The sequence below is a fragment of the Colias croceus genome, chromosome 24 (genome assembly GCF_905220415.1).
Source record: "Colias croceus chromosome 24, ilColCroc2.1".
NCBI classification, from domain to species: Eukaryota; Metazoa; Arthropoda; class Insecta; order Lepidoptera; family Pieridae; genus Colias; species Colias croceus.
Window position 1 is genome coordinate 5412194 of NC_059560.1, and position 21900 is coordinate 5434093.

At 31.0% G+C, this 21900-nt stretch overlaps 1 protein-coding gene across 1 annotated transcript; it reads right to left on the reverse strand.

Annotated features, from left to right (window-relative positions):
• Nucleotides 1-8530: 8530 nt before the first annotated feature.
• LOC123702711 lies at nucleotides 8531-13912 on the reverse strand. The gene is made up of 3 exons (XM_045650496.1): nucleotides 13718-13912; nucleotides 13393-13648; nucleotides 8531-9676 (listed from the first exon to the last, which is right to left on the reverse strand). The coding sequence occupies exons 1-3, from the start codon at nucleotides 13862-13864 to the stop codon at nucleotides 9354-9356; spliced, it is 726 nt and encodes a 241-aa protein (XP_045506452.1). The 5' UTR covers nucleotides 13865-13912; the 3' UTR covers nucleotides 8531-9353.
• Between the last annotated feature and the right edge of the window lie 7988 nt (nucleotides 13913-21900).

The window sequence follows — 21900 nt, forward strand, 5'->3', positions numbered from 1 at the left end:
TACACCATCCCCACATATATGAAAACAGTACGGGTCTTAAACACAATTTTTGTCAGATATTTTTTTGTCCTTTATACATGCGACATATTAGTACGATAATTACTGTAGACTAATTAATTATTAAGAGCTAAAATCCGTTGTAATATAATAAAGCAGAGCTTTTACTTCTCTGTTCTACAAAACACAAACTAGACGTATTATTGATTATTAATATCTTATATTATTATCCTTTATCTTATATTCCTTTATATAATATTAAATTTTTGAACCGAGTAATGTTTAGTTTAAACCAAACCAATCATATTATAACAATGTACAGGTGATTGAACATTGTGGGTCAAACCACGATTCACAAATAGTTAACAGTATTTATTTTATACAATGTACCAAGCAAATATTATATGACCTATTTTGTGTCAAATTTTATGTGCTATTTTTATTCAAAACGATACCTTTTAATGTAACTTATAAAAATGAGGTAATGATCATAAAAGACTAGCTGTTGCCCGCAGCTTCACCTGCGTGGAAATAATTTTTCATGGTACATACTTTCATCGACGCCTACCCAAATTTCAGCCTGATACGTCCAGTGGTTTGGGCTGTGCGTTGATAGATCACTATATCAGTCACCTTTGAGTTTTATATATATTATATAGATTTAATTTATTTCAATTATTATAATATTATAATACCTATTAAAATACAATTCTCAGCGTAACAACAAATTGCAGTTGTATTTCTGAACGTATAATATGATTAAAATTCATATATTTGCGCCTACAAATTAAACTTATAAAATGACAGGTTTAAGCATTGGGAAATTTATTACTTTAGAAGGAGGATTAGAATAACTTAATCGTGTTCCCCTCTGTATAAATGTTTGCTTTAATAAAGTCCTTTTATTATAGCAAAACTGTCTAAACCAAACTAAATCTAAACAAAGTGTCTAATTACCATTACTATCTTTCAACCATTGCTTGAATGGTTTGAGCAAAAATATGCGGATGTTTTTTCTAAGAAAGTCAAGATATCAATTTTTAAATGTTATTATAAATCAATCATAAACATAACAGTCGTTGTTTTTTAATACTAATTGAATCGAGTAGAATAGTATTTTGCCGAAGTTTTTTAACCTGCAATCTATTTGTGATTTCAATTAAAACAGTATAAAAAGTGAGAAAACAGTTTTAATTGTCGTAATAAAAACATGTGTAATAAAAGTACTTTTAAAACAATTACATCATCTTAAGTGAAATTAATATTTTATGATGATAAGAATTAACGAACCGATTAACATATTTAAGTGAAACATTATTAATTTATTTTTGACACTTCGTTACTTAATATCTGAATAAATTTTGTTCACGGTTTTCCTGTATCGCTATTTAAATAATTCGTGTCATAATTAATATTCTTAATTCATAATGAATATAAACTTTGTGAATAAATTTAAATGCTTTATGCAACCGAAATAATAAAAAAGCGTAACGTATAAAATAGAATTCCATATTACTTTCCTTTTTATCGATAAATATTTAGAAATTAAATTAATGTTAAAGATATGTACAATAAACATTTTATAGAGAGAGATACATAAATATATTAAAATTCTTAAATCGATCACAAGATTATTTTCAACGGTTTAATACAAACACTCTGAGGTAAGAAGTAAGCTTTAGGACGAACATTATCAAAAAATTCCCTTACAAAATTTCCTCAATCATTGAACATTCGCGCACAAAATCTCACAAATATGTAATTATTTTGTTTTAATTGTAATTAGGTATATTGTATAAATAACTTTGCTTCCATTTCGTCGCCTATTTTACTATCATTAATAAACTTAAACGTTACTATAGTCTATAGGTGTTAGTTAATTCAAATAAAACATCAACAATTCAATAAAAGGTGTTACTAAATTCGACTCAAACATCAACTATTCAATGAACAAACATGTAAATGTATAACGGCTTCAATCAATAGCTTTCCAAATAATTGCTCCACATAATGCCGCTAAAATTAACATTTGTATTCCATAGAAATGATTAGACAGTTTGGAGTCATAACACTCCAGCGAAAGTGTACATGTATGGCTAGATCTTGAATGTAAACAGCCCAATTATATAATTTGCATCTTCACGGATTTAATAGTCGATTACTTTTGTTTTCACTTCTGGGTATATGATACGTCATTTATAGTATACTAGGTTTCCACCCGCGGCTTCGCCCGCGCAGTTGAAGAAAAACCCGCATAATTCCCGTTCCCGTGGGATTTCCGGGATTGCGTCATTTTCCCGAGATAAAAAGTAGCCTATGTCCATTCTCGGCTATCAAAATATCTCAATACAAAATTTCATGAAAATTGGTTCAGTAGTTTAGGCGTGATTAAGTAACAGACAGACAGACAGAGTTACTTTCGCATTTATAATATTAAGTATGGATATTGGTAATAGCTATGTTATATTGGTATGTTATTCAATGTATGGTGGCATTGCAAATGGTTGGTATGAAATTAGCAAAATAACTGACAATAGAGTCCTTTGAATTTGTGCAATGTGTGGCTATAAAAAGATTCATTTGTGAATATTTATGAAATGAACAGCGTACACAAATTTTCAGGACAAACAATCAGCTTTGAAAGATCGCCTGTTTTATCGTGAGATTGAAAAGCTCGTCCTAATTTCTGTATAATATAAGTATGGTATGTAGGTAGTATAGAACTATAATAAATAGATCGTAGAAGTTCTAATCCTATGCATTTCTTATGGCAAAACGTTTGGTATGTAAACTGATGAAGTATTATTACATTTTCTTTGCCCAACTTTTAGAAGGTACCTAAATTATAATATTTATTCCTGCCTATTTTCTTAAAGTGGATTTTGAATCTTTGGTTAGAAAATAATTTCTGCGAACAGTGACAATTTATAATCGACCTTTTGACGATTGAATACTGCTTGCAATGTTACCATCTACATGATATTTTATTTCGACAGTCATTTATTGTCACTGTAACCAAATATCGACTTTATTGTCTTATTTATAAAATGTGATTTTGTTTGTCCCTCCAAGACTAAAATAACAATGAATATTAAAAAGTTTATTAAACTGTAAGCATGCTGTAAGCTCTATTGACACTGCTCAAACAATGATACTTCGATAGGAGAGAGCTCAGTTGCTTCATTGTCCATATTCAATGTGATTTATGTACCTACTCGTACTTAATAATATAAGAATATCAGAGCCTATTAATGTCGTTCAAAATATGGGTATTATTTTCTTTTAAATTTTCAATAGTATTAAGGTGTATTTTTTAAATATTTTCCTACAAATACAATACAACTCCTGTTACTATACTTATAGAATTAGAGACTTTTGGCCCCTACTTATTGATAGATTTGATTAGATTGAAAGTATCTAATAATCTAATATTAAAATCAAATACCATTATCAGATTTAACTGAATCAAATAACAAATATGAATACACAAAAATTACAAACACGACCACAACACGACAAATTAAAAGGATCATGTAAGATAATATTTTCGTACCTCGTCATAAATTTTCTTTCATAATTAGATTTTCTGTACAAAATTATAAAATTTCAGCTGCGAATTTCAAAGACGCATCCGCAAAGTGCTTTATGTTGTAATAGCAATAGGATACGTGTATATATTCGTACAATCAATTACATTTATCACCTATATTTTCTCTATACAATTATAAGATCTCCGCTGCGAATTTAAAAGACGTCGCAAATTCGTGCCGTAATAGCAATTCGGATACGCGTCTCATATATTTTATAAGTACTTACTTATAAGGTCATGGTATGTTAAACAAGCGCATTGATGCACCCACGAGGCCTATAATTCCGGTTATGGGTGTAGGGTGACCATGTTTAGTGCCAGGACATTAATAATATAGAGACAAATTTATTTAAGAGTTTTTTTTTTTTAAGTGAAACTTCTTTATCGGGGTTGGAAAAAATTTAGTGTAACATTTTTTCGTTACGCGTGATATTTTTCCGTTACGCGCCATCTTTTTCTTATCCTTACCACGCGTGATTCGACGTATTTCTGTAAAGTTGCATATAGTAAATTATTTTTTGAAAAATAAGGTCATAAAGAAGTTTCACTTCTTACGTGTGTACACTAGTACACGCACACATTTTTTTTTCTCTTAGACCTTGCTCGCTACATTTTACGCGTGGTATATATTTTGTTTAAGATTTAATTTTGCTAATTAATAGCTATAATTAAGTGTGGAGAGGTTGGCTTGATCACTATAAAATAATAATCTCTATCAGGCAACCGAAATAAGGAAAAAATGAATATTAACATCACATATGGCGTAATTATATTACATAAAATATTATTTAACCAATGTCCTATATCGAATATTTACAAAATTAGTAGGAGCTAATACATAAATAACCAAACGTTTGGCTACCCTACACTCAAACGTGACTCCCAAACAAAGAAAGTTGTAATGTAAGGTGTAATGTGTTGTAATACTTACAGGTACAACCTATAATGATACTCCTATTACCACACGCATTAGTTTTGGTCAGTTTTTTCTGACTAAAGTCACGTAATATATTTTATTATTATACACTAGCTTAGCTGAAATAGCATAGTTCCCATTCCCGTAAAATTTCCAGGATGAAATCTATCCTATGCAATTTTTCAGGTTTCATACTATCTTCGTGCCAAATTTTATCCAAATCGGGTTAATCGTTTCGGCGTAAAGAAGAGAATTTTGAATTGTACGACTATTATTCAAACTCAAACTCAAACTCAAACATTCATTTATTCAATTAGACTACTATTTAGTAGCACTTTCGAATCGTCATTACATAATTATTTTTAACATTTACCACCGATTCGGAAAGCAGTATCTATGGAGAAGAATCGGCAAGAAACTCCATAGTTGCTCTTTTAACATCATGTCAATATTACATAATATGTAACTTATATCTAACTACATCATATATCATAATATGCCAAAGAACTGTCCTGTGGTTTTTACACGACAATCCGCCATGGGTTTTTATCCATATTTTGATCTGAATAAATAAATAAAAGCCAAGCATAAAATTGAGCCCTTCTTCTCTTTACATCATATGCAAATTCTGTGTTAGTATGACAAAGGGAGTATTAGTCATGTAGTCCATGTATGCGGATACGTATTCAGGACATTATGAAACTCACAACCAAATATTTGTTTATTCAAATAATTATACAGCTTGCTTGCAAGCTTTTGAAATGTCATAATACATATGAATGAATCAGAGAGCATCCGTCTAAGATAACTCTGTAGTTGTTATTTTTCAATGAAAATATAAACGAAAAAAAAGATGTGTGGCACTCGGGGACTGCCGCGGTAGCTATTGCATGTTATGCCTTCACTCCGCCTCGGAGTGGCGAGCGTGGGGTTTTTTCGTTACGGAATTTCTCAGGCTCAAGGCCCGTGATAGAAGCTATGCAAAAGCTTAATATTTTATTTCTAATTAATTTCGCATTATTATAATACTTATTATAATTAAATAAAAACCAATAACCATACTGCTGGTACTACTTAATGATCTAGAGTCGTAGCGTCATCAAAGCTTTGGCGAAAAATAAAACGCATTCTGTGTGGATATTAAAAAAATCTTGGTTGCTACCCAGGATATAAAAAAAAATCTAAATTTATTTAAACCATTCAAAATTTATCGGAAGGGAAGAAATTGCTCATGGCATGAATAAAATTAGGTGTGTATGTAAATAAATTTATTTATGGTTAGGGAGCCAGGTGCAAATTTGGTTAATTATTTCCTCTCAAGAGATAATTCGTCAGACGCATCAGAGTATAGTATTATAAAGCCTCGTGAACGTCAGCTGGCGCTCGGTTGGGGGGGGTGAGCGGTTGTAGCCTCCCACGCACGTAGGAAAAAAAAATACATTCATTCATTTCCTCTCAGCTAAAAATTTGTCAAATTGTAGCTAACCCAATATCTCAACGAAAAAAAATAATCAGCTGGTTACAACATGGTGTATTATACGTCAGCTGGTGTCTCGAACATGAAAAAAATAAAATTATTTTCCGTGATTTCCTCTCAAACAAAAATTTACCTGATGATAGCTTATATGTAACTGTGGATATATATATAGGTCAGCTGGCGGTATCTTGGTGGAAAAACCGTCAGCTGATACTTTGAAAGTTATTACATAGGAGTTAGACAGAAGCATCTATTGCCAATTTATATGCATCAACTGACTAGGTTTTCCTCGAATTATTGCTAGCTGATTTTTTTTATTTATCGCATCAGTATATTAACAATCAGCTCACAAATTTTCATCTGAGATGAAATGACGTATCTTTAATTATTATCGTTATTTTTAAAAATTCAAGCAACACACGCTAGCATAATATAGATAGTAATAAGGTACTTGGAGGTGGTTAGTTGTGCGCATGATCGGGGTACTACGTACATTCAGCCACATCGGTAAACATGTTTTTACAAATATTATAAACTGCATTTAAAAATAACTATCATATCATCAAATTCACATAACTACCTAAAAGTGTAACAAATATGAAATAACCCACTAAAAACATTAGTTAACTATAATTATTAAAAAAATAATAGTATAATATATAATTAATAAAGTTATTACTTATCTTTTACGGGGACTTATGTTGATGGAATTCCACGTATCTCGATGATTTTGTTAATGTCTCATTATATTCGAGACACCAGCTGACGTATAATACACCATGCTGTAACCAGCTGATTATTATTTTTCGTTGAGATATTGGGTTAGCTACAATTTGACAAATTTTTAGCTGAGAGGAAATGAATGAATATACTTTTTTTTCTTACGTGCGTGGGAGGCTACAACCGCTCATCCCCCCAACCGAGCTCCAGCTGACGTTCACGAGGCTTCATAATACTATACTTTGATGCATTTTACTAATTATCGCTTGAGAGGAACTTGGTCATAAAATCTGCTTCTGGCTCCCGGACCATTATCGTTACAAATCAAGTTCTTATCTGATTTTTATATTTTTATCCTAATAATAATATTTGGACTGTTATCTAAAAAGTAAAAATTATAACTAAATTCATCACGGTTGACGCTTGTTTTTGCATTAGCTTATATACAATCATTATGTACTCGTCGATAAAGCAATTTACAAATCCCTTGATGTAATCTAACTAATCTTAGTGATTTATAAGGTTATATTTGACTAAGTTTGTAATGCAATAATTTATAGTGAAGTCCCGTGTCCACTAGTAGGGTAAGGGGCAGATGCATTATGCATGCATCTGTTTCACTGTTCGATATTCTTTAAGTACAAGTAGGTGATTAGCCTACTCGCCTCCACCGAGAATCGATCCCAGGACCCTTTGGTTCTACTTTCATGCGTCAACAACTTTCTCAAGGATTTTTTTAAAGTTGAGCTGGCTGGCGAGCGGGCAGGTCACCGAAAAGTGATGCCCGCCGCCCATTAGCATTTTCGCGTTGTCAGGGGCACCGCGAATGTGTTGCCGGCCTTTAAGATATTTATATACCCCTTTTTTGAAGATTTCGTTATCTAAGACACTTGGAAACACCTCAGATGGTAATTCATTCCACAACGATGTTGCTCTTGGCAAATAATCTCAGGAGAATCGCACTGTATTAGATCGCCATGCATCCAGATGGTGAGGATGATACTGAAGTTTGAGAATAAATTTTATTTGAAAGCTTATAACTGCGTTTTGTTATCTACATTTCGCAGAAAATCTATGATATCGTTTTGTCTACTTTTGTTTATTTTTATGCTGCTTTGTTATCGCAATTAAAATTTCCTTCATTATTTATCACCATCATCCTCACAGATTAAACAATTCTGTTCTCACTGTGAAGAACTTAGAGCACATAGTCGATAAACATGCAGTTCGTTAAACTTGTTTTGGTTACTAGATAATATAATATGATAGATTTTTCATTATGATTATCAAGTAGGTACTATAAAAGAAATATTTAATTTCAAAATCTCCTATGAAAATTAATACAGTAGTTACGTTTATTACGAAAATACTCAGCTACATATTAATTTAATATTATTGACTGACCGGTTGGCTTGGTTGGTAGTGGCCCTGCCTTCCAAGCCAGAGGTCGTGGGTTCGATTCCCACCCGGGCCAAATGTTTGTGTGATGAACATAGCTGTTTGCTCTGTGTCTGGGTGTTAATTATCTATATTATAAGCATTTATTTAAAATTATATACATGTATGTTTATCAGCCGTCTGGTTTCCATAACACAAGCGAAAGCTTAGTATGGGATCAGATCGTGTCGTGTGTGAAAATTGTCCCGAAATATTTATATTTATATATTTATTTATATTGATGTCACACCGCAAATAAAATATTTGAAAAGTAGAGCTGTAATAAATTACTTTAAAATATTCTAAAAAAATAATTTATATGGGATGTAGAGAAATAATCAAATTAAAAGAAGTAGACCATAATATAAACAAAAGGAAGACAAGGAAACAACAATTTAATCTTCAGTTCTTTATTTGTACGAATCGGTTTGTAATAACGATAAATATATAGATAATAAAATATATAATACGGTATTGTTGTCATAATATGCATAATATTATAAATAAACTTCTCCTTTGGCGTTTGAGAGGTTTCTAGTTTCGATTCAAGAAAATAAAGAATAAATAAATAGGGAATGAATCGCAATAAAGATGAATGATAAATATTAAGATGATAATATAAATAATAATCATTTTACATAATTATTATAAGAAATGAATGAGGCGAAATATCATAACGATGCATTATTATACATAAATTCGGATACTCAGAGTTATGAAAGTGATACATATATAATTGTACATAAAATATACAATATTTACAAAATATACACATAAAAATAATATCTACATGAACACATACAAATATAATAATAGGTATAATATATTACATATACATATCTAAGAACTTATAGGACTAGATCACAAAATAGCTATAGAAGTAAATTAAAGTAGAAATAAGTAGATAATATGTATCAAGTATCTTAAATATTTGTTTATAACAAATACACAAATACGGATACCGTATAGAGTGTGAAAAATATACTAATATAGTACAACGAGGGGACCATACAAACTCAGAACATATTATTGAAAACAAAAACAACTGTAACGAACTTCGTTACGACCCTTACAAAGGGTTTACATACTAGTTCACAATAAATATGCTTACATCTAATAATAAATAACTCGTTTCGCTTGCATGTCACATATCGCATTTTTCATTTGCATACATTAAGAACAATTAAGTACCAAGAACTGGTCCTTGTGCGACTCCCTTAATCTGACTTAATATGGCCGGCGTAAGCTAAGTTTTGCGCTTCGTCGATTGATCTGCCCCATCCATGGCCACTGCTTGCGTAATGTTCTTCATGGTGAGGATGGGCTACGACTTCGTAGCTGGTTTCATGGTGCTTGCTAGCTAGGAGTTTCTTCAGAGCGATGATACCGGCAACGAGAAGGGCGACCTTGGCAAGGAGGACGGCCTTTGCAGCGGCGAACGCAATGATACCCAAGAACAGAGGAATGAGGGCCATGATCTTCAGTTTAGCGAGAGCCAGGAGAGGGAGGAGCTGCTTCAACTTCTTCTTCTTGCCACGAGCTGTAATTAAGAAACAAACAAATTAAATAATGTAAAAGAAAAATGCAATTTGTTTATACTTTAATGAACAACGTAGTTAAGATTGATGGCGCGATAAATTTCCACCGTTAAATTAAATCGCAGTAGTAAATAGAAAGTTATGTGTTATTGCGAGTTTTATTGGATGTTAATTGTTTGATTTTAATTGTGAACGTTTAAGATAATTTGAGATAACAATCATTATGAACCACATGAATTGACGATTGAGGATCGAAAGTAAAAGAGAATAGAAGTGATGGTAGGATCATTTATAAAAAAAAATTCTGGTAAAAGGCTCGTTTTTCTTTATTCCGTATTTGCGTAAGGTCAGAAAAAAAGTATTTGCGAACAATGTGTACTTAATACATGCGTAGGATATCACCATAAGGGAAAGTAAATGATGCGTATTGGCATTCTATTCCAAATTCATAAACCAGTTTCATAATTGGGTGAATATTTTTGTATTCGCAACCTGTTCATCATGAACTTGAGTATTCAATATGTGCAGCTAATTGTTTGTTTGCGATTTAAATTTTATATCGTACGCTATGAAAATATTTATTTATCAAGAATTTAGGACGGTCTAGTACGTGTGTGAATGTGTTCATTGTATTTGAATATTAAGTCGATTCCTTTTTGGTTTTGGAAATGAACTGTAGTTTAAATTCGTCATCAGACCTGACTTAAAATAAATATTGCACGTGAAGCTGTCGTTGATTCAAATTGGCGACGTTTTTGTCTTATAATATTATCTAGAGACCTACAGACTCTTTACTTATCTTATAAATTATTGAACTTAAATTCGGTGTAAATGTATGATGAATCATTGATATTACTCATCATCAAGAAATACATATGGAACAAGAGATCCGATAAGCATTCCTACGTACATCCATATTGAGAGAACTTTCTTATAGGAGTGGCCAATCTTATTGACAAGGAAGGAAACCTGTTCTGAAAGCAAAGGCAGGATCTCTTGATGCTAAATGGGTGTAACTATGTAGTACTACTACTTTCTTGATCCATTATTGTGCTTTTTATTAATAAGTTTGAATATATTATTTGAACAAATTTTTATGTTATTCTTTACTTTTTTATGCTTTATTTGATATATTATTTTGAGGTTAGTTTTAATGCTTATTATTTGATTGAAGGAGATTTATAATTATTAATTCCGTCGTTAGTTTGAGATGTTTTAGAAGATTGACTTTAAATAAAATTGCATTTAATATTCTTGAAAAACTAGCATTTATAATTACAAAAGGAGTTTCTTTAATCTTAATTAATTGTATATAACACTAGCTTTCCGCCTACGGCCTCGCCCGCGTTTTCAAAGAAAAACCCGCATAGTTCCCGTTCCGATTTTCTAATGGTGAAAGAATTTTTGAAATCGGTCCAGTAGTTTATGCCTGAAAACCATACATTCATACATACATAATTACAAAACTTTCCTCTTTATAATATTAGTTTAAATGAGTGAATATATTTTATTTTTATATGTAAATTATAAAATAAGATAACTATCTCTGAGTTCAATGTTAATTTCCAACGAGCAAAACATACAAAACATTTTACTGACCATAATGGGTAATGAAGTAAGTAGGTTTCCGCTAGATAAGTGGAATGAAAACACCACTTAGTAAGGTACAAATTATATAGATACATTCTACGCTTTGGTGTTTAAAAATATTTGCTTGGTTGGGTATCTCAATTGGTACTTTTAATATTGAATGAATGATTTGGTTCATGATTGATTGTTATTAGGCACTCGTTATTGTATAACTGGTAATTAAACTAAGGTATTCCTATCACTACATAGTATAAAACAAGGTGCTTTCTCTGTCCCTATGTCCCTTTGTATGCTTAAATCTTTAAAACTACGCAACGGATTTTGATGCGGTTTTTTTAATAGATAGAGTGATTCAAGAGGAAGGTTTTAGTATATAATTTACTAGGTTTTAGACAAAGCTGGCGAAGCCGCGGGCGGTAAGCTAGTTAATAATAAAGTTAAAAATTAATGATCATGAAGAGAATGCTAATTTTTATCAATTGGTGCGTGATATTCATTGAGTTTTATGTTCTAGAGATCTTCTGTTATATTGAGTTTCTGTTATATTGAGTTAGTATGAAGGGTTATAAAAATTGTTTATAATTACAAAGTTTTATGGAAAACGATTCACATGCAATGCATGGAATATAAAGGTCCAAAGGGATATATAATATTTTGCAGCAACATTAAACCGTATATCTCCATTATTATAATAATTAAGTTTGTAAAAAAGTGAGATTCCTGATATTTTACGTTAAGATCTTCCACAATTTTCTCTGAATTAAGGAACATTTCTTAATTCAGAGAAAATTGTGAAATTGAATACATAAACTTTTACATAAAAGTACATGGATTTATATATTTTTTAATTAATTGCTTTAAGATGAATCTACAGTAACAATTACGAAATTAAATGTGAAAGTTATTCTATCTGATTGTCTGTCTGTTTAACTGGTAGAGAATTTTTATATATTTTAGAAATTATATTAGACGTTTTATCAACAAAATTATGAATAGGTAATGCTAATATTTGAACATAATATAAAATGTGTTAACTTTTGGGCGGGACATTTTGATAAAATTGCCATTTAACGATCGACAAACACAATTGAAGACTTGCTATTTTCATGAATGAAAATCAGGAGTAAAAGAAGTTGAAACTATCCTTAATTTATATGTAACTTCTATTAATTTTCTATTAGATGATCTATTAATCAAAAGTCGCGTGAAAGGTAATTTTGGTAGATCGAATAAGCTATATAAGATATCAACTCTCACATTAAAAGTAAAAGTTGTTTTTGAGATGAGAACGGACATGAAGATTCAGACACTTATTATAATAAGTAATGACGACATGTTATTTTAAACTAGTTTCAGCTCATGACTTTGTGTATATTTTATGTATTCAATTTCACTTTTTTATGTTTCTTTATTTAGAATTTAATAGTAATGTTATAGTTGAAATAACATCAGATGATATTTCATATATTTTGATCAATTTAATTTAGCTAAATGCAATATTATTATATATTTTTTTCTAGTCCAATTATTGGATAGAAGTATGGTTTAGTTTTTCTTTGGAAGAGTTTTAGTGTTAAACTTTAATAAATCAGTTTATGTAAAAAAAATATAATATTATTATGACAATTAATTAAGAACTTTGTAGTTGTCATTTTGCAAATATAGTAAGGATATTTATTTTACAATTAGTTTACGATTTTATAAGTATTGCCTTTTAACTTTACATTTAATACACTTCTCTAAATACCTCATTTATTTGGAATAGATAACTATCTAACTAGGTATTTAAAAAAAGAGAAGTTACTATCACACGGTTTGTTACAACAAAATAAATAAAAGCAAGCAATAAATTGCTTTGAACTTGACCAAAAACGTAATCATTCGTTACAGTTTCGACCATAAAAGTATTGAGTAACATTTCGACCCGATAAATAAATTGACTTTTACTTTTTTTGAAATTATGTTATAAATTATATATTTTGAACGTTATGTAAGCGCAAATTCCATAAAATTATAGTGAGAGTATATGACTTGCGTATTTGATAGAAACCGTTTTATAACGCAGTGATGCGGCAAATTTTTAAGCGTTTTCGGTGGTAATTAATTATGATATGATTGATATACATACCTTCTTCAAGAGACCGCTTCATGCCTTCTACAGCAGACGATGGCATACGGAATTCAATCACATGGTTCTCCAGGAATTCAGCTGCGATATCCACAAGCCTGGACTCGACCTGGGCTTCTCTAGCTTTTGGCTCATCAGCCAAGGGCTCGTACGCCCTCGCAGACCTCGGCGACCCAGTACCTAACAGCGTCACCCCCTCAGCGAGGTTCATCTCCCGCGCAGACGATATCGTCTCCACATACTTCAACGCTTTCTCCTGCAACCAAAGAATAAACTTAGTAAAATCCACAAACACTGATCACAGATACACTAGCACTCCACACACCTTCAGGCACAAGGACACGTCGCCGTCGAAACACTCCTTGACGACGCCCAGAACGTTGCCGACCACGTTCGGTTCATTATCTTTCTCCAGCGCAGGCATAGCCCGCGCTGCGGCTATCAGAAATAGGGCAATTGCGTACGACCGCATGTTTGTTTACTACCCCTAAGAAAGCTTAGCACAAAGTGTGGCTACGGTGTATAAAGTCGTGTGTTTTAAGTGTCTCACCCCACTCCGGGCAACCGGACGTAAAGTGAACCTTAAGGCGGTCGTCTTAACTAGCACGGACGAAATTATTTTAATTCGTGCACTTGACGCGTGTACTTGCTATCCATGTGTTTCACGGATGATATGTGAGGTAATAGTGCGTTTTATGTAATCGATACTGAATTATTCTAATTGATCGATTTGTAAGGTTACAAGGCTATGGTTGCAAGGGCTCGATTGGAATTTTGTTCTAGAAGGACGCGTACGAATTTTGGATGGTTTATCACAGTAAGTCTTATTTTGGTGCTACGAGTATGTTAGGAAATTTGTTTTTCTATAATTCCATTGTAATAATAATTAGTATTCCTGGCAGTAAACTACGATTATTTTTTTATTGATTATTTACATTTGCTAAATAATTAATCGTTTTTAGTTAAATAAATAGTAAAATATTTTTATTATCATTGATTAAATAACAATTTATGACTAGACTTTCATTTGTAAATTAAAATTATTCAGTGAAATGTTTTGTGACCTGGATTATATTAAAATTTATATGAACTACTTTTTCAAATATTATAATATATTCTGCATCCACTTTCCACTTATATAAAAATGCTTGTTATACCATGAATGTTTAAGCAATGATTGGTGTTATAATAATATGATATTTATTAGAAATAAATAAATAAAAAAACACTTTATTGTACAATGCACAGATATAAAAATACAACAATATACAAAATGAATCTTCACCGTACAAATTGGCGGCCTTATCGCTTTAAAGCGATTTCTTCCAGGCAACCTTGGGATATAGGAAAATGAAAAGATTGAAAAAGGTAGATAGTGCATATACAAGGAGTGAATACAAATAAATAAGAAATGTTTTTATAATAGAACAATATTATGTAAATTTTGTCAAATCAGAACATAGTTAATAGCAATAAGCTTTACTAGTTAAATACGAATAATAAGCCTTAAATCTTCGTACGAAAGTGTATTTTTGAATATGATCTGTTTTTATTGAACTAACTTTCAGCCCGCGGCTTCACCCACTTTATCCCTAACCTAATAAATATAATAAATCTTCCTCCAAGAGAATCATTCCAACTATTAAAAAACCGCATCAAAATCCATTTTATAATTTTAAATATTTAAACCTTCCTCGAGGATCAGTCTTTCTATTATAAAGCGCATCAAAATCAATTGCTTAATTTTTAAGATTTATAAGGACGAACTCATTTTTTTAATACTATGTAGTTACAAGGCCATAGGCCTACAAATTATTATTTATATCAAGATTTAGGTCCAGTGTTGTTATACATTATTTATTATAACACTTTCTTTAACTCTCGTTAACCATTGTTCTACATATTATTATAATGGTGTGAATTGCATTTTAATAAATTTTCTCACTACAAATTTTAATTTGAGAGAAAGGCGATATAATTTTATGCTTCCGAGTTGATTAGATGGTAATTAATATAAATAGAAATTTCGTTTGCGAATAGCGTAATATGAAGGAAATTGACTTTTACTTTTTAATCTTATTTCATTTAGTACTAGCGGTCCGCCCCGGCTTCGCCCGTGGTACATATTTACGTTTTATCTACATAAGATCCATCCTCGTACTTCAAGAAATATAATAAAAAAAGAATTATCGAAATCGGTTCAGCTGTTCTCGAGTTATGCGCTTACCAACACATTTTGCGATTCATTTTTATATATAAGATTAGGTCATAATTTAATGTTACAATATAGGTTGTAGTATTAAGTTTTTTATATCTTTGGACATTTGCATATTTGATTAAAAAGTGTTCCTAGGTTCGAATCCTGGACCAATAAGGATCAATGTTACCCATGCAATAAATTATACTTTCTGTAGATAAGAAAATTCAATAAAAGGTTTTACTACAAAATTATAGTTATAATATTTGTCTGTTTGTCTCTAATTCTAAAATATAACACAGAATGCATTCTATCACATTATAATATAGTAAAAATGTATTATTATACCGTTTGAAAGCTTTTTTCCAAACTACTAAACCTATGAAATAATGTTAACAATAGATGAATTAGTCAAAACATAATTGTAAACAACTGAAAATACTGCCACAGGTTACTAAAAATACTGTTTTTATAATCAACGTAGCAACCAACCAAAAGAAAAAAATAGACCAGGTCAAATATTTAAAGATACATGTACATCTAGAGCGGCCCATGTGAACATAATACTTCAATTGCTTCCAACAATGAGTTCCGATGTGAACCTCCAATGATATTGTCTATACACTTATTTACAGAGGCTAATTACCACGCTTTCTTATTGCAATAAGCTTAAAAGATCAAAATCAGTGCAGCAGGCGCGTATGAAAAATTGCTCTTGTTTCTGGTAGAAGAGAAGAGTCATTTGACGGTAGGAAATATACGAATAATAAATTTTATAGTTTTATAATACATAATAGTTTTATAATACATGTATTATAAAGCTGAAGAGTTTGTTTGTTTGAACGCGCTAATCTCAGGAACTAGGTACTGGTCCGATTTGAAAAAATCTTTCGGTGTTAGATAGCCCATTTATCGAGGAAGGCTATATATTATCATCACGCTAAGACCAACAGGAGCGGAGCCACGCGGGTGAAACCGCGGAGCGCAGCTAGTTAAGAATACTTCTTTTTCATTGATATGTATGTATATTGTATATCCTGTGAACATAATATGAAAGAGATAGATAAATAATGCTGAAACTTCAACTTATTGATATGTATTATTTTGAAGCAGATGAAAAATGCGATTGAAAGAATAAATAGATATAGAGTAGTGAACAATACTGTTGGAATAATTTCCTATGTCTATACATTAACAATGCAAACAGGAAATATTAGTATCTAAGTATTTTTTTTTTTTATTAATTATATCCAAAAACTGTTCTATCGATTTTACTATAGCATAAAAAATCTTCATATTTATTATATTTTTGTTTAGTTTTTATCCCGGGTCAATCCAGGTACAACCACTAGTCTAGCGATCGACATAATAAAACGATCTTACACAATACAGTAGACTGAGTCGAGACAGAAAATCTACAATCCAAGTAAATTTAATTCAAATTTATGTGCATATAAACAACAATTATACGGTCCGTCTTATCTAATTAACATAATTTTGGTGTCTTCAAACAAAATGCATGTTTACATGTTTTGTATGATGTTTAAGAGGCCTATATTTGTAGGAATAATGTGTCTTATTGCTGTGACTCAGTGATTATGTCTTAGATTTCATTAAAAAAGGGGATCGACAAACGATAGTTTAAAAATCTATAGGTTTGGAAAACAATCAGGAAACAAATGCATAATCATGGTTTTATTTGTTTTTTGTAATGGAAATAAGACAAATAATAATCAAAGATTAATCGTTGATTATTTGTTTAATTTCCATTTCACTATAAATTTTCACTTTTAGTTGCTTTAATCCTGTTATATCCTATTACTATAGTATTTTAGAGTTTAGAATCTCAATTACAAACTGTTCTGCTATACGATTAGAAATAAAATGTTATCATTTTATTGATTTATGTGTAAGACCATAATCTCTAAAGTATTAGCTATTTAACTCCTACACAGTATAATAATTCACAGTACATAATATCGGTCATAATTTATACATGAATCATTAAAGGTATGCAGTGAAGCTCTATTTGTTCAAACATTTTTTGAGGCTTAGATACATAATTATTTTTAAATACTTTTGTTTTATTTTAAAGTAAAACATTTTTTTTTATCAACATGAGTAGGTACAGGCTACAGCTAAAATTAGCCAAATGTTGAATCAGAATTCATAGGCTTCAAATTCAATTTATTTTATGGATTTTATGTGCGTAATTAACTAATTAGCTAGTTTTAACATTTTCATCGAGTGATTCGATCAATCTCAAATACCTTCGAACACAAAAGAAACGAATAATTAAAAAAAAAAATCAAATATCGCTCACATCTGTCTATGACCTCAGAATTCTAGAACAGTTCAAACGCACTGGGGGGTTAGACAAGTGGCTTTCGTTTAGCGTAACGTTTGATAGAATAGATTATGAATGTATGAAATTGACATAAGCTGTAGATAAATGTATCGACAGCTTACGTCAATCTCATACATTCATAATCTATTATATCAAACGTTACGCTAATAGAAAGCCACTTGTCTAGGGGGGCTGGCCAGTTGACTTTCTTTTTTTATGAGAAAAAAAAAACAGTGGCTTGCTTTCATGATGTAACCTCATTATTTTTTTATACGACTAGCTTGTATAACGCCAGTCATTGCGTCTGTATGCACGTTGCGCTTAGTTTAGAAAAGGCGCGTAATTTTTGATGTTCTGTTTAGTTTCAAGTTTTTTTTTTTTTGTAATGTTTATGGAAGTAGGTAATTTATTTTATGGTAACGTAAATTAAATCCAATATGGCACTTTTCGTATGGTTCAAAAAGCTTTTCTAACTTTTTTTCTAGTTCATTAAAATTCGATTAAATTTTATAAGAATTGTTATATCATCCATAATTGGGAATTATAATTGTATAATGGCAAGTACAATAATTATAATTCTTCGTACAGGCAAGTATTAAATTATCGAGTAGATTTAATTAAATCTAGATTTTATTATGTTCTTAAGAACAGCTTTAAATTTACCTATTGATACATGAACGCAAAATGACATTACCCACAGGTGCTCGGACGTAATATATAAACTAATAACACTTTCATAATATCGTAAGCGAAAGCGAAGCGAAATGAGAGATTATCCATTGTTGTACCATATAAGTTTACTTAAGAACAGTGACATCGAAGAAAGTCAATTATTATTATTTACACAGATTTGTGGCTTTACTGATAACTGACTAACAGATGATAGAAAGAATTTTTGGTTTGTGATGAGTTTTCTTATAATTCAAAGTCAAATTATGATTTTTATAAATAATAAGTAGCTAAATAATATATTGAATAGCACATACTGCGTAAGTTGTAAACACCATTTAGCCTATCGAATCAATTATAATTTCCTAAATAAATGAATTTTCTCTCAAAATTGTTGGTAAATGTTAAAACGATTCAAAGTGCTTCTAGAAGTCTAATTGAATAAATAAATGTTTAAGTTTGAGTTTGAAAAAGGTTACAACTCGAAACCCTCAACTATCTTAACTGAGTAACCTGTCTGAGTTACCAATGGATCATTAACCAAATAAATGATTTTTCTTCCAACAGGCAACATTGTCCAAACATAGGTAGGGTAGACTGGGTACGGTTGAAACAATTTCACTTAAAACGACCATAACTTTGCTTTTTATAACCCGAGCGATGTGAAATATATGTTAAATAAAAGAGCATGTATCTGTCTACTAATAGGCACTGTGGTTTTAGTTCCAGGTGTATTATTTTAAATAGTAGATCAAATTAAAAAAATAAATCCGATTTGTTTCAACCGTCCCCATACCAGGGTCGGTTGAAACAGTGATTGGGGTCAGTTGAAAAACATGCGAATAATACAAAATATAGTATTAAAATATGTTTTATTGATCGTTTATTTTAAATCTAACAATAATTAAGAAACTCATTTACAATAAGGTCTGCTCTCTAAATATGGTGAAGTACAAACAAGACAGAAGTACCTACTCCTCATCTTCTGATGATATCTTCTCTTGTACATTTTCTTTTTGCTTTTATGGTGTTTCTTTTACATTTTCCTCCATCAAACTTCGTCCTTTTTCCTCTATCCAATTGCTTCTTCACTTGCTCAGCTCTTGTTCGTTTCATATTAATTCTGGCTCTTTTTTATCTCTTCTTTATCTGGTGTGTCACTGTAAATAGTAGACTTCCTGATTTTTCGCCCTCTATTATTATACCTTCTATTGTTATATCCTCTATTGTATCCCATTTTTTTGTTTTCATGCTCGCCAGAGTCATCTCGCATTCGAATTTACCTTAGAAACGAATAATCGCGCTTCTCTGCCGCTTTTCGCAATGATTCTCCGGTTTTCACCTCCTCATATGCGTCTTTGTACTTCGTCAAGTCTATTTGTCTTCCCAAAATCTCTCTTACACGTACTATCGGCTTCAAAAAAATCAAAAACAATTACAACAATGTTTCAACCGTACCCAAAAAAAATGTTTCAACCGTCCCCAACTCCTACTTTAAGTAAAATACAGTTATAGTAATTGTAACAACAATGATACACAAAAACTAGTCACAATTTCATATTCCACAAGATTCACTTCAAACAAAAACGCACACTTAATACTGTCACTTAAATAGAAACGCTAATAATTGGAAAAATCTCCAAGCCAAAATACTTACTTTTGGTCATAAAAACACAATAGGGTCTTATAAAATCAGCTGAAGCGCGCGGAGATCGACGCAACATTGTTGTTCGTGTTTAGAACAGTTGTGCGCTTCATTTTCCCCTTGGACCCCTAACCCCCCCACCAACGGTTTACGAGATATTCGTGTTGTTTCAACCGTCCTTTGTTTCAATCGTACCCAGTCTACCCTACGTCCCTACGTACTTCCCTACGCAGTTAAAACGCTCAACTATCTTCTACTAAACTACCAAAGCAACCTGTCTGAATTTCTTACATTATCACATATTAGAGCTTTCACGTGGAAGCCATGAATGAACACGAGTCACGGTGAAAATCATTGAAGTAGCCTAAGTGGCGTGTTCGTAACTTGTTTGTAGTAGGTAATACAATTTCACAAAACAGGAACTCCTGTGAAGGTGTGCTGTATCTATGTAGTACTAGTTTAATTGTAGTTTTGTTTTTATTTCTGCGCCATACAATTTCAAATGATTTTGATTGAAATTTGGCAAAGAACATCACTATTTTTTTCTTGCTATTATTATTCCTTTTTTCTGTTCTCGTCCCGCCAATATAGTGGACTTTTAGCTCGTTTAACGTGGTTGCCTGGTAGAGATCACTACTTAGTGATAATGCCGCCAAGTTAGTTGTACTCTGTTTTTAGCTGTAAGTAATTCTAAGGTTTTATATTTGCACAACTAATTAAGTGTTAAATAAATAATTTCTGTATTCACTCAGGTAATACTAGTTTAATTGTAATTTTGTTTTTATTTGTGTTACGCTTTCTGTGTCACAATTATTTAAAAAGGTTTTGATTGAAATTTGGCAAAGATACAGACTGGTTAGAACTTAGGGTCATCGTAGACCAAACTAAACAGTTAAAAGGAATGAAATCTATACTTAATAATTAATATTATAAAGCTGAAGAGTTTGTTTGTGTGTTTGTTTGTTTGTTTGAACGGGCTAATCTCAGGAACTACTGGTCCGATTTGAAAAATTATTTCAATGTTAGATAGCATTTATCGAGGAAGGCTGTGATATATGATTACGCTAAGACCAACAGGAGCGCAGACACGCGGGTGATATCGCGAAGCGCATAGTGTATAATAAAGAAGGAATGTAAGGGGATAATACCAAATGCATGCAACTCTGTCTCTGGCTTATATTTTAACCTATTGTGTTAAATATAGCTATTATACTATGTTTTTTATTATAACTAGGAATTAATAATAATATATGTACTGACATATTCGTCCCTCTGTAAAAATATAGTTTGTCCATACGATGAGAATAAACGCGACAAAAGATCTCACTTGGTATTTTAATGAGATTTAAATAACAATAGAATATAATATACCTAGTCTTTCTTTCATTAAATAAAAATAATTGTGAGGATTATAATAATTGAATCTATCATCTAATTTTTTTCCATTATGTCTTTTTAGATTATAAACTTAGTTTAAAATGTTTAAATACATATTAACTAAAAGGATTACACAAATAAAATTACACATTAATTAATCCAGAGTTTAATTTCATTGCAATAAGTTAGTCAATAAATTAATAGTGTTTCCAAAAGATGAACTGCATTACTATGCTATAATATGAAGAAAATTTCAATAAATATTTAAAAATA

Bases quoted from the DNA above. Each gene is read 5' to 3' on its own strand.
- LOC123702711 (XM_045650496.1), bottom strand. From the start codon at position 13,864: ATGCGGTCGTACGCAATTGCCCTATTTCTGATAGCCGCAGCGCGGGCT. The intron at 13,649-13,717 runs GTGTGTGGAGTG...CTTTGGTTGCAG, and splicing joins ACGTGTCCTTGTGCCTGAAG to GAGAAAGCGTTGAAGTATGT. The intron at 9,677-13,392 runs GTATGTATATCA...TCTTAATTACAG, and splicing joins GAAGCGGTCTCTTGAAGAAG to CTCGTGGCAAGAAGAAGAAG.